The sequence below is a fragment of the Mesoplodon densirostris genome, chromosome 18, assembly GCF_025265405.1.
Source record: "Mesoplodon densirostris isolate mMesDen1 chromosome 18, mMesDen1 primary haplotype, whole genome shotgun sequence".
NCBI lineage: Eukaryota > Metazoa > Chordata > Mammalia > Artiodactyla > Ziphiidae > Mesoplodon > Mesoplodon densirostris.
The window spans coordinates 47,039,819-47,055,492 of record NC_082678.1 but is presented as its reverse complement, the minus strand read 5'-3'; the positions used below and the strand labels follow the sequence as shown (position 1 = coordinate 47,055,492).

General features: G+C 47.4%; 1 protein-coding gene across 1 annotated transcript in view; it reads left to right on the top strand.

Annotated features, from left to right (window-relative positions):
* RAP1GAP2 (RAP1 GTPase activating protein 2) overlaps positions 1-15,674 on the top strand; it is a 178,857-nt gene that overhangs the window by 107,373 nt on the left and 55,810 nt on the right. Inside the window, exon 3 of the mRNA XM_060082924.1 lies at positions 14,994-15,029. Within this exon, the coding sequence (XP_059938907.1) occupies positions 14,994-15,029 (36 nt within the window). The remainder of the gene's footprint in view (positions 1-14,993; positions 15,030-15,674) is intronic.

Genomic DNA, 15,674 nt, shown 5'->3' with positions numbered 1-15,674 from the left:
CTGCCTTGAGTCCCACAGCATCCTGTGCCCCAGTATTTCCTCTCGTCACGCATCACAGGCCAGCAGCATTGAGAACTCACTCGAGATAAGAATGGAGGGACCTCCCTGGTGGTCCATTGGTTAAGACTCTGTGCTTCCACTGCAAGGGGCATGGGTTTGATGCCTGGTCAGGGAACTAAGATCCCACATGCCGCATGGCGGGACCAAAAAAAAAAAAAGTTAAGGATGGAAGGACAGGAATGCTTCCCGCACCCTGACTTTCCCACACCCCTAAATGGGTCTCCCCTTAAAACCTGCTGGCATGGTGCCTCTCCCCTGGGATGGGCCCCTTGCCCTTACTACGTATGATATGTGGTGGCTCCACCAGCCCTGGGCTCCCCAGAAAAACAGCACTGGTGAAGGAGGGGTCAAAGGTCAGGTCTAGTCAGTGTGGAATAATAGCTCCGGGCGGACACCCAAATCCTGCAGTTCCTTGTTTAATCTTAAGGAAGTTGTTCAGCCTCAGCAGCAGCAGAAGCAGCAGCAGCAGCTGGGGTGGTAGCAGCCACGGCTACAGTGTTGCTCAGACAGTCAGGACCCCCTGACTCGCCGGGGAAGGCACTAGTGGAAGATGATGGGTTTCTTAAAGAACATTTTGGTGAGTGCACCCGGGCTATGGGGCAGCGCCTGTCCACAGCGGCTGCCTGGAGTGACTGGGTCAGGGAGGAGCCAGAACCCCTCCTGCTGTCACCTGGCAGGGAGCCCCTGGTGCCTGCTGGCCTATGTGGGGTATGGAAGCCACCTGTCACTCAGGGGAAGGAGGAACAGAGATTAGGGACAGAGGGGATTGTGTGTGTGGAGGGGACATGGGAGGGCGTGGGACAGAATCGGGGACCAGAGCCTTTCCTCCCTGGCGTGGGGGACCTGGCATGAGACCGGGCAGAGCTCACCTCTCTGCTCCTCTGTCAAGGCTTCCTGATGCTGGGTGAGGGCCTGAGGGGACCCTCAGCCAACTGCAGGCTGTGCCAGGTGGGGTGCCAGGGTGGGAGAGAGAGGGACTCTTTAGCTGGGCTTCCACCGGGCTCCAGGCACTCGGAGCTGAGGGGCCAGCCCTGTGGGGCCAGCCCTCTCCCCTTTGTGCTGTGTGCCTGGGATGGCCCTGGCAGGGGACTCTGTCTGTCACAGAGCCTCCGAGCTGTGCTGTTAGTGTGACACTTGGGAGTGGTGTGTGTGACGTTCCTGCTGGCCTGGGCGTTAAGGTCCTTTCCTGCCAAGTCAGATAGTCCCTGGAGGCTCTGTGGGCCCCCCTGTTTGATCTCTGCCAGGCCCCTGTGCGCATGGGGGCCCAGGCTGACTCGGCCAGGTTGGAACTGCTGGCCTCTTCTCATTCACGACCTACCTGCTGCAGGCGGGGGTGGGCTGTGTTCTTTCCTTTCTTTCCCCTCCCGGGCTGTGACAGTTTAGGGATGAGTGTGGGGAGTGATAGGGCACTGGTTAGGGGTTGGACCAAGGAGTCCCCCAATCTCAGGCTGTGCCACCGCTGGCTCCGGAATGGGGGGCAGGGTGTGAGCCTGGTGACACTGTTGCAAGCCGAAACGGCCTGACGCCCCTGGACCTCGGCAGGATATGGAGTGGTGCGTTGGAGGGTTTTAAGGTGGAGACGGATGTCATCTGACTTGTCTTTCAGAAAGACCATGTGGCTGTTGTCCGGGGGGCTGATCAGGGAGGCATTGGTGTGGAGGCCGGGAGGCTGCTGCATGGTCCTGATGAGGGGCAGTGAGAGCTGATGGAGGTGGGGGAGCTGCTGAGACGTGCTCAGACTTGGGATATGTTTTGACAGTGGACTTGCAGGTCTGTTGTGTGTGGGGAATGAGGAGGAAGAAATCAGTGATAATCCTGGGGGATTTCTCCTGAGCGTCAGGATGGGTGGACGATGGGGAGACTGGCTAAGGTGGAGGAAAGTTTTTGAGGGAAAGAGTTAATGATAAAAAAAAAAAAAAGAGTTAAGGAGTGTTCTGTTGGGCCTAGTTGAGTCTGAGATGTCTGTCGGACACGCATGTTGAGATGTGGAGTTGGCAAACCCAGATAGATCTGGACCTGAATCTGGCTTCTGCCTTTACTAAGTGTGTTCACTTTGGGCAAGTTGCTTAATCACTCAACCCCCTCCACCCCTCTAACCCTCCCTCCCTGGGACTAATGGGGTGGCATTTGTACTAATGGGGTGGCACTGATTCAGTGCCCCAGTGCCTGGCATGTCACGTGTGCCCAAAAGAGGATACCTGGGGGCTCCCTACACTTTCCTTACATCTTGTCATTTTCCAGCTCAGGAACATTCAATGGCTCCCTATTGTACAGAGCAGAGCTTGGAAGTTGTGTCTTGTGGACTGACGTGGCTCATAGATGAATTTTGTTTGGTCCACATAGAGATTTTTAAAACTTTTAATTGGTTATCAATGCATAAAAGTTGGGAGAGTTTACATACAAATTTGGATTTCTGGCTTATCCTGAAAAGTTGAAAACTCTGGTAACACTGAGCTTGCATTTCCTCTTGCAGCCTGGCAGAGGTGAGCAGCAGTTGCCTCTTTTGGAAGGAGCACGTACTCTTCAGTTCACCATTGTTTCAGTCCCCCAACTCTTGTTGTTGTTAAGGGGAAATTTTCACAATGTAAAATTAATCATTTAAAGTGAATAATTCGGGATTTCCCTGGCGGTCCAGTGGTTGAGACTTCGCCTTCCACTGCAGGGGGTTCGGGTTCAATCCCTGGTCGGGGAGCTAAGTTCCCACGTGCTTCGGGGCCAAAAAATCCAAAACATAAAACAGAAGCAATAGTGTAACAAATTCAATAAAGACTTTAAAAATGGTCCACATCAAAAAAAAAAATAAATAAAGTGAATAATTCAGTGGCATTTAGTACCTTCACAATATTTTGCAACCATTACCTCTACCTAGTTTTAAACTATTTCCATCACCTCCAAATAAAATCCCATTAAGCTGTTGCTCTCCATTCTCCCCCAGCTCCAGCCCCTGGGAACCACTCATCTGCTTTCTGTCTCTATGGATTGATTTACCTATTCCAGATATTTTACAGAAATGGAATCATACAGTATGTGACCTTTTGTCTCTGGCATCTTTCACATGGGATGTTTTTGAGGTTCATTCACATTGAAACATTTATTAGCACTTCATTCCTTTTTATGCCTGAATGATATTCCGTTGTATGGATACACCACAGTTCGTTTATCCATCCAGCAATTGATGGACACTTGGGTTGTTTCCACCTTTTGGCAAGTGTGAATAGTGCGGCTCTTTAGTGTACAAGTGAAGAACATTCTTGTGCAAGTATTTGTTTGGGTACCTGTTTTCAGTTCTTTGGGTATCTACCTAGGAATGGAATTGCTGGGTCATATGGCAGCTCTATGTTTAACTTATTGAGGAACCGCCAGATTGTTTTCCACAGCAGCTGTACCATTTTACATTCCCACCAGCAATGTATGAGGGTTCCAATGTTTCCACATGCTTGCCAACACCTGTTATTTTCTATTTTTTGATTATAGCCATCCTAGTGGGTATAAAAGTGGTATCTCATTGTGGTTTTGATTTGCATTTCGCCGTGACTAATGACATGGAGCATTTTTTTCACGTGCCTATTGTCAAGTTGTATATCTTCTTTGGAGAAACGTCTACTCAAGTTCTTTGCCCATCTTTAAATTGGGTTGTTGGTCTTTTTGTTAAGTTGTAAGAGTTCTTTATATATTCTGGATGCAAGGTGCTTATCAGGTATATGATTTACAAATATTTTCTCCCATTATGTTGGTTGTCTTTTTACTTTCTTGATAGTGTCCATGAAAGCACAAAAGTTTTAAATTTTGATGAAGTTCAGTAATTTATATTTCCTTTTTTATTGGTGTCATACTTAAGAATCCATTACCAAATCTAAGATCATGAAGATTTAACTTATGTTTTCTTCTAAGAGTTTTACAGTTTTAGCTCTTAGGTTTAGGTTGTTTTTCTTTGTATATGGTTTGAGGTATAGGTGTCCAACTTCATTTCTTTTGCATATGGGTATCCAGTTTTCTAGCACCATTTGTTGAAAAGACTGTTCTTTCCCCATCAATTAGTCTTGACCCCCTTGTCAAAAGTCAATTGGCCATAAATGCATGGATTTCTCTCTGGACTCTAAATTCTATTCCATTGGTCTATATGTCTAGCCTTATGCTAGTACCACACTGTTTTGATCACTGTAGCTTTGTAGTAAGTTTTGAATTTGGGAATTGTGAGTTCTTTTTCAAGAATGTTTTGGCTTTCTGAGTTCCTTGAGTTCCCACATCAATTTTAGGATCAGCTTTTCAATGTCTGCAAAGAAATCCAGCTGGGATTTTGATAGGGATTGGATTGAATCTGTAGACCACTTTGGGTGATTACTGCCATTTTAGCAGTATTGAGTCTTCCAACCCATGAACAAGGAATGTCATACCATTTATTTAAGTCTTCTTTAATTTCTTTCATCAAAGTTTTTTAGTTTTCAGTGTGTGAATCTTTTACCTCCATGTTTAAATTGTTCTAAGTATTTTATTCTTTTTGATGCTCTTGTAAATGGAATTGTTTTCTTAATTTTATTTTCAGATTGTTCATTGCTGGTGTATAGAAATACAAATGACTTTTGTATGTTGATCTTGTACTCTGCAATCTTGCTGACTTCCTTTATTAGCTCTAGTAGTGTTTTTATGGATTCTTCGGGTTTTCTATATTGGATTATGTCATCTGCAAATAGAGATAGTTTTATTTTTCCTCTTCAATATGGATGCCTTTCATTTCTTTCTCTAATTGCTCTGGCTAGAACTTTCAGTACACTGAATAGTAGTGGTGAAAGTGGGCATCCTTGTTTTGTTCCTGGTCTTAGGGGAAAAGCTTTCAGTATCATTGAGCATGATGTTAGCTGTGGATTAAAAAAAAAAAAGCCCTTTATCATGTTGAGGAAGTTCCTTTCTATTCCTAGTGTTCCAGGTATTTTTTTTTTTTTTTTTTTTTTTTTTTTGCGGTATGTGGGCCTCTCACTGTTGTGGCCTCTCCCGTTGCGGAGCAAAGGCTCCAGACGCGCAGGCTCAGCGGCCATGGCTCACGGGCCCAACCGCTCCGCGGCATGTGGGATCTTCCCAGACCAGGGCACGAACCCGTGTCCCCTGCATTGGAAGGCGGACTCTCAACCACTGTGCCACCAGGGAAGCCCTCCGGGTGTTTTTATCAAGAAAGGGTATTAGATTTTGTCAAGTGCTCTTTCTGCATCAATTGAGATGATTATGTGGTTTTTCCCTTCATTCCATAAATGTGATATATTACATTGATTGATTTCCTTATGTTGAATCAAGCTTGCATTCCTGGGATAAATCCCACCTGGTCACAGTGTATAATGTGCTGTTGGATTTGGTTTGCTAGTATTTTGTTGAGAACTTTTTTTTTTTTTTTTTTTTCTGTACGCGGGCCTCTCACTGCTGTGGCCCCTCCCATTGCGGAGCACAGGCTCCGGACGCACAGGCTCCGCGGCCATGGCTCGCGGGCCCAGCCGCTCCGTGGCATGTGGGATCTTCCGGGATCGGGGCACGAACCCGTGTCCCCTGCATCGGCGGCGGACTCTCAACCACTGCACCACCAGGGAAGCCCCTGTTGAGAACTTTTACATCTATATCCATCAAGGATATTGGTCTGTAGTTTTGTTTCCTTGTAGTTTCTTAGTATGGTTTTGGTAATGCTGACCTCACAGAATGAATTAAGAAGTGTTCCTTCCTCTTCAGTTTTTTGGAAGAGTTTATGTAGGATTGGTGCTAATTCTTCTTTAAATGTTTGGTGAAATTTACCATGAAGCCATCTGATCCTGGACTTTTCTTTGCTGGGAGGTTTTGGATTACCGATTCAATCTCTTATTATCTCTTCATTCTTTTATGTTACTTGCCTGGTACTTGTAGTCATTTGCATTTTCAAATCCTCTCTTACAGATTTAAATATAAATCTGCCTAATTTTTAAGATGTCCTAAAAAAACCCAGCCAGCCTCCCACCCTTCCTCCCTGCCTAATCTCTGCTCTGGCCAGGTTGGTCCCTTTCACACACCCCCTGCATTAAACATTATAATTCCATAGGTCAGTGGTTCTCACAGTGTAGTCCCTGGATCAGGAGTATCAGTATCACCTGGGAATGTGTTAGAAATACAGATTCCCTAGGGGTGGGGCCAGAAACCTGTGTTTTAACAAGCTCTCCTGGTGATTCCGTTGCATCACCATTGCCATAGGTAACAGAGAGCCTTGTATGCTCCTGGCGCAAGTTGACATAGTTGAAGCTGTGCCTCTGCAGGACTCAAGCAGCTGAGGAGCTATGTTCAGTGTGAGTTGGTATGAAGGCAGACCAAAGAAGGGAAAGAGAAGCATGAAGGTTGCACAGGGGAGAGGGGGGAAGGAGGCTTGGTTGGAATGGGACCTGGATGCAACTTATTGGGGACACCTGTTGGCTGTCCAGGGTGAGGGGTACAGTCTGTGTCCAGAGAAGAGACAGCCCTTACTAGCACATGCATTGGCCTGTCCTGCCCTGACTGTAGCCATCCTGAGGAGATAGCCCCGGCCACCCACAGGCCTAGGAGTCAGTCTCCCCTGCCCACTTCATTCTCATTCATTCAGGAAATGTTTCTGGAGCATCTACTCTGTGGCAGGCAGCTGTACATCCAGGGATATAGCAGTGAACAAAATAATCAGAGCCCTACCCTCAAGGACCTTCTATTCTAGTGAACCACCCTTTGCCTTCTTCTGCAGGTTCCAGCAACCAGAGTGGCGGCTAGCTGGCCCTCATCCTGATGTCCTCTGGATGGGGGCCTCTGAGCCAGCAGCAGAGCCAGGGCGGCGCAGCATGTGCTGTGCTTGGGTGGCCTTGGGACACATCCGGTCTGGCTCCTGATGGGGTGTGTGCTCTGGGTTCCCAGCTTGCCCAGCTTTCCAAAAATCTCTACAAAACTTTCCAGAAATCCTTTTCTTTTGTGGTGTCTTCCTTCTCTGTGTGATGAGGAAACCTGCTCAGACTCGTTTTCTTCCTCTCCTCAGCACCACCCAGCCCACATCTCCATCCCATTCTCCTGGGGCTGTGTGGGGTGGAAGACACCTTGTCCTCCATCCTTGTCTTGTTTTACCGTTTCTGGTTGCTGTTGACATGCCTCTGCCTCCTCATGCATGTCCTGGGTTGAGGTGGGATAAGGAGACACTTGCTGCTGTGCACGGAGCGAGTTCTGGTTGGGTGCTGTGTCCGGCTCTGCGGACTGGCTCACGTTATCCCACCACAGCCCAGTGAGTCGGTGCCGTTTTGAGCCTTGTTCCAAGGTGCAGGCGCTCAGACGGCCTCGTCCTGTGTGTGAGCAGTGGGCGTGTGGTACCTTCTGGGCAGGGGTGTAGGAAGACTGCTCACACACAAATACAGCCTGCCTGCAGGAGGGGAGCAGAGGAGGCCAGAGCTAGGACAGGACCCCCAGCAGGGATCTGGTGGGCAGCAGATGGATGGCAGTGGGCGCTGCTTCAACTAGGGTCAGAAAGGAAGAAGAGGAGGAGGGAGAGGGGAGTGTGCTGGTGGGGGCCCTTCCTGCGATGCAGCGAGAAGGAGAGAACAGGTGGCCACCCATCTGCCAGGAAAGGCCACGTCCATGTGTAGAGCTGCTGTGGACCAGAGAGAGGCAGGCCAGGCCGCTCCTGCCCGCGGGAAGGGCACAGGGTGCTGAGATGGGGTGGTGGCCCTCCTGTACGCGCACATGCTGTACCCCTTCCATTGCTTCTACTTCTTCACCACCTGGGCAGGGGGCTGGCACCAGAGTGAACAAGCAGGGGCATCGGGAAGATTCCTCAAGACTGGCCTTGCAGTTCCTGTTCACTTCTGTTCCTGCTCTGTCAGACCTCCTCTGGCCTTCTCCCCGCAAGGACTCATTTTGTTCTTCTGAAGGAAGACTGGTCGGTTTCTATACTGAGAGGTGGGAGGACATGGCTTGAACCCGGACCGAACCTCGGGGCCCAGCCTGTGGTTTCCTTGGCTGGGTGCTGGTTCTCGGTGATTATTTCACATCCTACTGGACTGGCTGTTAAAGCAGAGCCCAAGGGGAAATGCTGGCCGCTGCTCTGATTTGGGTGTTGATGGCTGTTGCTAATAATAAATTAGACAGCTGGGCCGCTGCTATTGATGAGAAGGCCGAATTACATTTCTCTGTGAAAATCCAGCGCCTGGCTTCCCAATGGAGGGGGATCCCCTTCCGAAGAATGCTTTAGGCATTCTGTCCTAAAGGGCCTGTGGGACGATGCCAGTGAGTCAGTGAGCATTTATTGAGTGCCTGCTGTGCGCCCTTGGCCGCGTGAAGCAACCTCAGGGGGTGTGGACAAGGGTGGGACTCAGTGGCCAGAGCTGCTGTTCCAGGCTGGCCTGAGTCACCCTGCTTCTGGGTGGAAAAGGAGACTTGCTCTTTGCCAAGGTTGGAACTGTCCCATTGGAAAGTTCAACAAGTCACCCTGAAGCGGGGCTAGGCCAGCTGGGGCCAAGTTGCCACTGGCTGATTTCTGCTCCTGGACACTGTCCACGCAGCAATTGTCCACCCAGTGTGTTACTCAGGGCTGAGGCTGAATCACAGCCCTTTCATCTCACCACCTGTGCCAACCCTGAGGTCATGGAGCATCTTCATTCAGGAAATACACCCATTTTTAACAGTAATCTAAACACGCTGCCTCTGGGAAGACCAATGAAGTCAAGAAAAGCTAAATCAGGAAAAGCTAACTATCCTGAAGGTACTAGACCATCTCCCAACAGGACAAAGCTTGTTTCCAGAGCAAACTTTCTAATAGTTCCTTATAGTAGTTGCTGTTTACTGAGTGCTGGCCGTGGACCAGGCCCTGGCACTTCTTGTCCACGTTCTTACTTCATCCTCACATGAGCCCTGAAAGGCAGGGGCTGATCCCGCTTTCAGGTGAGGGAAGTAAGAGAGATTGAATCACGTGCCTAGTGCCACACAGCCGGCCAGTGGCAGGTCGGTCACTTCCCACACCTGGCTTTGACCACTGGATTCTGCTCCCTCCTGTTGACTTGGTCTTCTGTATCCACGGGTTCTGCATCCACAGATTCAACTAAAGATTTCAATTTTGATCCCCAGTTGGTGGAACCTGCGGATAAAGGGGGCAACCGTGCTATGCCATTTTAAATAAGGGACTTGAGCATCCTCGGATTTTGGTATTTACAGGGGTCCTAGAACCAATCCCCCACAGATACTGTGGACGACTTTATCTTTCTACTGTACCCAAACCTCAGTAGCTCTCCAGCGCCTTCCAGATTAAGCCTGAATTCTTGGTGTTCGGAATCTCTCAGGCCTAGACCCCAGGCCTCCTTTCCAGTCTGAACTTCAGGATGTTGACCCAGAGGCCTCAGGCAGCCAGGTTCATCCACTCACCATTCACTGAGTACACACCGTGCTTCTCCACCTTTGCCCTCACAGTTACCACTGCCTGTAATGCCCTCTCCACCCTCTCTACCAAGTGATTTCTGTTTACCCTTTAAGGTCTGGTTGGAATCCAGCCTCTTACAAGAAGACTTCCTTGATGTGGTAGTTTTAAAATATGTCCACAAGTTCTTTGATACTTTTCTCCTTCAGAACCTAGTTCTCCTCCCCTTGAGTGAGGGCTGGTCGTGGACACTAGTTTCTAAAGAACAGGATAAAAGGGAAAGGATGGTGTAAAGGTAGTATAGCTTCCTTCATGCTTTCTCTCTTGGATCACTTGCTCCGGGGCAGTCAGCCGCCACGTTTTGAGGATACTCAAGCAACCGATGGAGAGGCCTGTGTGATGGGGACCTGGGCCCTCCTGCTGACAGCTTTGTGAGTGCGCCATCTTGGAAGCAGATCCTCCAATCCCAGTCAAGCCTTCAGGTGATGCAGCCTCTGCTGACATCCTGAATGCAACCGCCTGAGAAATCCTGAGCCAGAACTGACCAATGAAGCCACTTTTGAATTCCTGACCCATGGACATTGTTGTGAGTCACCAAGTTTTGGGGTAATTTGTTCTACAGCAGTACAGAACTAATATCCTTACCTCCCGGCAAGAAGTGCTTCATGCCTCCTCTGAACCACTGGTCATCTGTAACATAACCCTCTCTAACTTTGTCTCATAATTAAGGTCAAGTACCCTAGAAATGGAGCCCTTGCCTAGTACTTCCAGTGACCAGTCCATGCCTTGCCAGCACTTAATCATTTGGGGTTAATTGATTAACCAACACAAGGGCATTGTGTAGGAACACACCTAAGGTATTTTTATATGGATCCCAGGGGGTAAGCTGGATATGGGGGTGACTCTTAGTCTATAACACACAGGGCCATGGTTAGACCTGGAAATGAATTGGCCTGAATTCAGGGGCTTTCTGTGGGCACAAAAGGCTGTATAACTTGTGTCCTTGGGCACAGCGTCTTATGAGGGTACAGGAAAGGCATGTAGTAGGAGCTGGGAGAAGCAAAGAAAGGCATGCCAGAGCCTCTGCTTATGTGTTGAAGTCTTTGCAGTTGATTAATTGCAAAAATAATTTATAATTGTTATAGAAAATTTTTAAAATACTGAACAGCAAAAAGGAAAAAAATTATCCTTAACTTATAACTCATTTTGACATATATCCTTCAAGATATTTTTCTCTGGAGGGTGATGTGTGTATTCAACATGAAGACATATATGTTGAGAAAAAAGGGGTCACATTGTTCTAAACCCTACTTTTCTCACTGAACAGTACAACGTGACTCTTCCTAGTAGCATAATCAACACAGATCTCCTCTTAGAGTATTTTATTGTACGGGCATACTTCCTTGTATGATTTATTCTTTCCCTCATTGATGGGTACTTCAACTCTTTCCACTTTTTTTACCCATAAACAGTGTTTCGACAAATATCCTTGTATACATATCTTTGTGTAGTTGCCCAAATATTGCTTTCAGGTAAATTCCTTTAAGTCGGTTTATGGGCCAAAATACGTGAACATTTTTCAAGCTTTGGACACATAGTACCAAATTGCCCTTCAGAAAGTACCAGGCTCACACTTACCTACAGTCCTTGCCAACACTGGATTTTCTTTTTAATTGTGGCCAATCTGATAGGTGAAAGATGTTATCTTACTATTTTCTTAATTTCTTTCATAACTTGGGAGGTTGGGCATGTTCCAATTGTTTATTGGTCATTTTACATTTCTCCTTTAGCAAGTTGTTTGTTCCTGTCCTTTGCACATTCTTCTGTTTTCTTTTCCAAAACTTATTTCTTTGAAATTGAATTATGCCAGTAATGTAGGTCTACCTGCTTGTGAAGCAGGCCATGTATAAAGCAAAACCCCCTTCACTATTCTCTCCGCCTTCTCCATATAATCACTTTTTGATAGTGTGAGGTATATTCTTCTGTATTATTTTCTGTGCATTTATATACATACATATAGGTCATTTTAGGTTTTGTTTTTATTAAAAAGGGATCGTATTCTATGTGATGTTCTGATTTGCACCCACCTCTTAATATATCTTGGAGAGCATCTTATATAAGCAATATAGATCCTACTGCTTTCTTTTTGAATAACTGAGTAGTTTTTCTTTTTGAACAGCTTTATTGAGATATAATTCAGTACCATAAAACCACCCATTTAAAGTTTACAGCTTAGTGGTTTTTAGTATATTTACAGAATTGTGTAACCATTACCCACAGTCAATTTTAGAACATTTTCATCAGCTCAGAAAGAAACCATATATCCTTTAGTTATCACCTTCCAAATCCCCCATTTCCCTCAGCCCTAAGCAACCACAAATCTACTTTTTGTCTCTATAGATTTGCCTATTCTGGATATTTTATATTAATGGACTCATGTGGCTTTTTGTGTCTGGCTTCTTTTACTTAGCATAATGTTTTCAACATTTATACATGTTGTAGCATGAGCCAGTACTTCATTCTTTTTTTTGTTAATGGCTGAATACTATTCCATTGAATGGATGTGCTATAATTTGTTTATTCAAAAGTTGATGGACTTTCGGGTTGTTTCTGCTTTTTGGGTATTATGAATATTGCTGTTGTGAACATGAGCATACAAGTTTTTGAGACATGTTGTTGTTTTTTTTAGGAGTTTATTAATTAATTAATTAATTTTTGCTATGTTGGGTCTTGTTTCTGTGCGAGGGCTTTCTCTAGTTGTGGCAAGCGGGGGCCACTCTTCATCGCGGTGCACGGGCCTCTCACTATCGCGGCCTCTCTTGTTGCGGAGCACAGGCTCCAGACGCGCAGGCTCAGTAGTTGTGGCTCACGGCCCTAGTTGCTCCACGGCATGTGGGATCCTCCCAGACCAGGGCTCGAACCCGTGTCCCCTGCATTAGCAGGCAGATTTTCAACCACTGCACCACCAGGGAAGCCTGAGACATATGTTTTTATTAAAAAAAAATTCTATTTATTTATTTATTTATTTATTGTGGTACGTGGGCCTCTCACTGTTGTGGCCTCTCCCGTTGCGGAGCACAGGCTCGGGATGCGCAGGCTCAACGGCCATGGCTCACGGGCCCAGCCGCTCTGCGGCATGTGGGATCTTCCCGGACCGGGGCACGAACCCGCGTTCTCTGCATCGGCAGGCGGACTCTCAACCACTGCGCCACCAGGGAAGCCCAGAGACATATGTTTTTTTTTTTTTTTTTTTTTTTTTTTTTCCTTTTGCGGTATGCGGGCCTCTCACTGTTGTGGCCTCCCCCGTCGCGGAGCACAGGCTCCGGACGCGCAGGCTCCGGACGCGCAGGCTCAGCGGCCATGGCTCACGGGCCCAGCCGCTCCGCGGCATATGGGATCCTCCCAGACCGGGGCACGAACCCGTATCCCCTGCATCGGCAGGCGGACTCTCAACCACTTGCGCCACCAGGGAGGCCCGAGACATATGTTTTTAATATATGTTTTCATTTCTCTTGGGGGTATATACCTGGGGTGGAATTGCTGGGTCAAATGGTAGTTCTTTTTATGTTGCTGGATTCAGTTTGCTAGAATTTTTGCATCTATTTTCATAAGCTATATTGGTCTGTAGTTTTCTTTTCTTGTGATGTTAATTTTGGTGTCAGTGTAGTACTAACCTTATGGGATAAGTTAGGAAGCATTCCCTCTTCTATCTTTGGAAGAGTTTGTGAGGAATTAGTATTACTTCTTCTTGAAGGGGTAGACTTCACAACTGAAGCCATTTGGACCTGGGCTTCTCTTTGTGGGTAGTTTTTGGATTACTAATTCAATCTCTTTATTTAATATAGGTCTTTTTAGATTTTCTGTTTCTTCCCAAGTCAGTTTTGGTAGTTTGTGTATTGCTAGGAATTATTCATTTCATCTCAGTTATTGGCACACAGTCTTTCATAGTATTTGTATTTTATTCTACGTAGCTTATTCTAACCAATTTCCTACATTTAAGTTGTTTCCATTTTTTGCTGTTACAAAAAAATGCTGCAATGGCCATTATATTGTATCCATCTTTGTGTTCATGTGTAAGTGTGTTTATAGTATACATTCTTCGAAGAGGAATTGTTGGGTCAGAGGTCTGTGTATTTAAACTGTTGATTGTTTCTACCTCCTTGTCCTCTTTTTGCTCATCTTTTTAGGCTTACTGATCTGAATAAGTTCTTTATGTCTATTATTCTTGGTATCCTGGAGATTGGAGTTGGTAAGAATACACAGAACAAGTGGGAAGGATAGGTTTGAGAGCTGGGTGTTTGATGGCTGCTTCTGGTCAAGGGTGCTTGATGTGGGTGACCCAAGCTTGTCCTCAACCCTGTACATTCACAAGTGGGGTTTCCAGACCCTGGAACCTGAACTGCTGGGGGGTAGAGACTCTTTGCCTCTGATGGGCCACCTTTAGCCTGGGAGAGGTCACTTGGAGTCTGCAGCAGGGCCAGGTCTCTGCAGGTGACTCCACAAGGGTCCTTTCCATGGTGGTTCTCTTCTGAGAATGCTGAGGGTGATGGGGCTGCAGGCAATTCTGGCCCATTGGTGCCTGCAGAGGAAAGCAGGTTGGATGCCCTGCCTCTGCATGAAGAAGTGACAAGGACATGCTTCCTTTTCACTGCTTTCTTTTGTTTCGTATTCATCTGGGGACTGTCTCTTCTGGGCGCTCATTAACTCGTGGCTTGCCAGTGCCCCGATGTGGGCAGTGATCTTACGACAAAAAAGTGTAGCTGTTTTCACAGAACGGGAAGTGGGGACACTTCTGGGGCAACCTCTGCATGTGTTTATTAGGGTAGAGCTTTCAGTCCCTCACCCTTTCATTCCACTTTTTCTCCTTTTCGTCTTACCTGGAGTTTACAAGGGTGGCACCAAAGTAGGTTAAAAGTTTGGATTTATGTAGTTTACGATTTTAAAAATAACCCATCCAGGCCACTGGAGGCTGCAGTTCAATGGTTTTTAGGTTTTGCTCACCAGTTCTTGGGTCCCAAAAGGTGCCTTGGGGACAGGGGACAGGGACAGGCAGAGGTGGCATATCAGGGGCTCTGCCTTGGCCAGAGCAGCTGTGCGTTTACTGGTTTTGTACGTTGGAGTTCTAAGTGAGACTTCTGTGAGAAGTCAGAAGAGCTGTGTGTTGCCACAAAAGTTGGAAAACTACTTGTGTGGGACATCTTGGCCTCACTGTTGCGTTGAAAACATCCCAAACACGAATCCTGCTGGAGGCTGAATCCCAGGGCTGACAGGCGTTTTGGAGACCTTGGCCTTTCCCAGGGACCCCTCCCTCTTGACAGAGACTGAGTAACTGTTCTCCCCAGGGCCATTTGCCAGCCCGGGAGTGCTTTCTTCCCCCTCTTGTTGTATGGGGTGTTCTGGCCCTCCAGCCCTGCAAAGGCAAGATCAAATTATCTTCTCTTTGATCCAAATGAATTTTGTCCCTAGGGGAAGCCCTGGGTTGAGCTTCCAGACAGTCAATGGCCAGCCTTTCTCAGCAGACCTCCTGGCTGATGCCCCATCTTTCTCTCCCCGCCCTCTTTGTGTCTTTCAGTCAGCGGAGTTCTTTGAGATGCTGGAGAAAATGCAGGTGAGCATCCTCATTGTCGGGGAGCCAAGCACCGGGTGGGGATGCTGCAGTGACCTCAGCGGACACGACACCAGCAGAACCCACAGGCAAAACTCGGGTCCTTGGAGGGAGGGCAGAGAAGAGAGAACTCACAGTCCTGATGGCCTGGACCACCTGAGGCCATTTCCGTGTCGAACGGCACAGAGGATTCTGGGACGGCTCCCGCCTGAAGGATGGAGAGAAGACAAACAGAACCTGCCAGCAGGGCAGACGGATGTGGGGAGGGTTTGAGAGGGTCCGTTGTTCCTGGAATGGGTTGGAAAGAAAGCTCCTTCTTAGGGGACTCATCTCATGTCTGCAAGGCAGAGCAGCGGAGTGGGAGACAGACCTGAGTTCAAATCCTGCACCTAATACTCGCTAGCACTCGTTCCTTCCCTTTTCTAAGCTTCTCGCTCCTGTTTTCTGTCTACTCACAGCACTGTTCTCACCTCACTCTGACACCAGACGGGGGGCAGTTTTCCCACACTAAACAGTTCTGCGAATCCAACTGGGTGCCCTACAGTTTCACTCAATTCTGAGACTGTCTACCTGGAGATAGTGTCAGATCCCACAGGTGAAGGGCTCAGTCTCACAAGACCACCCTCCTCCCCTGACTTCAACACCAAT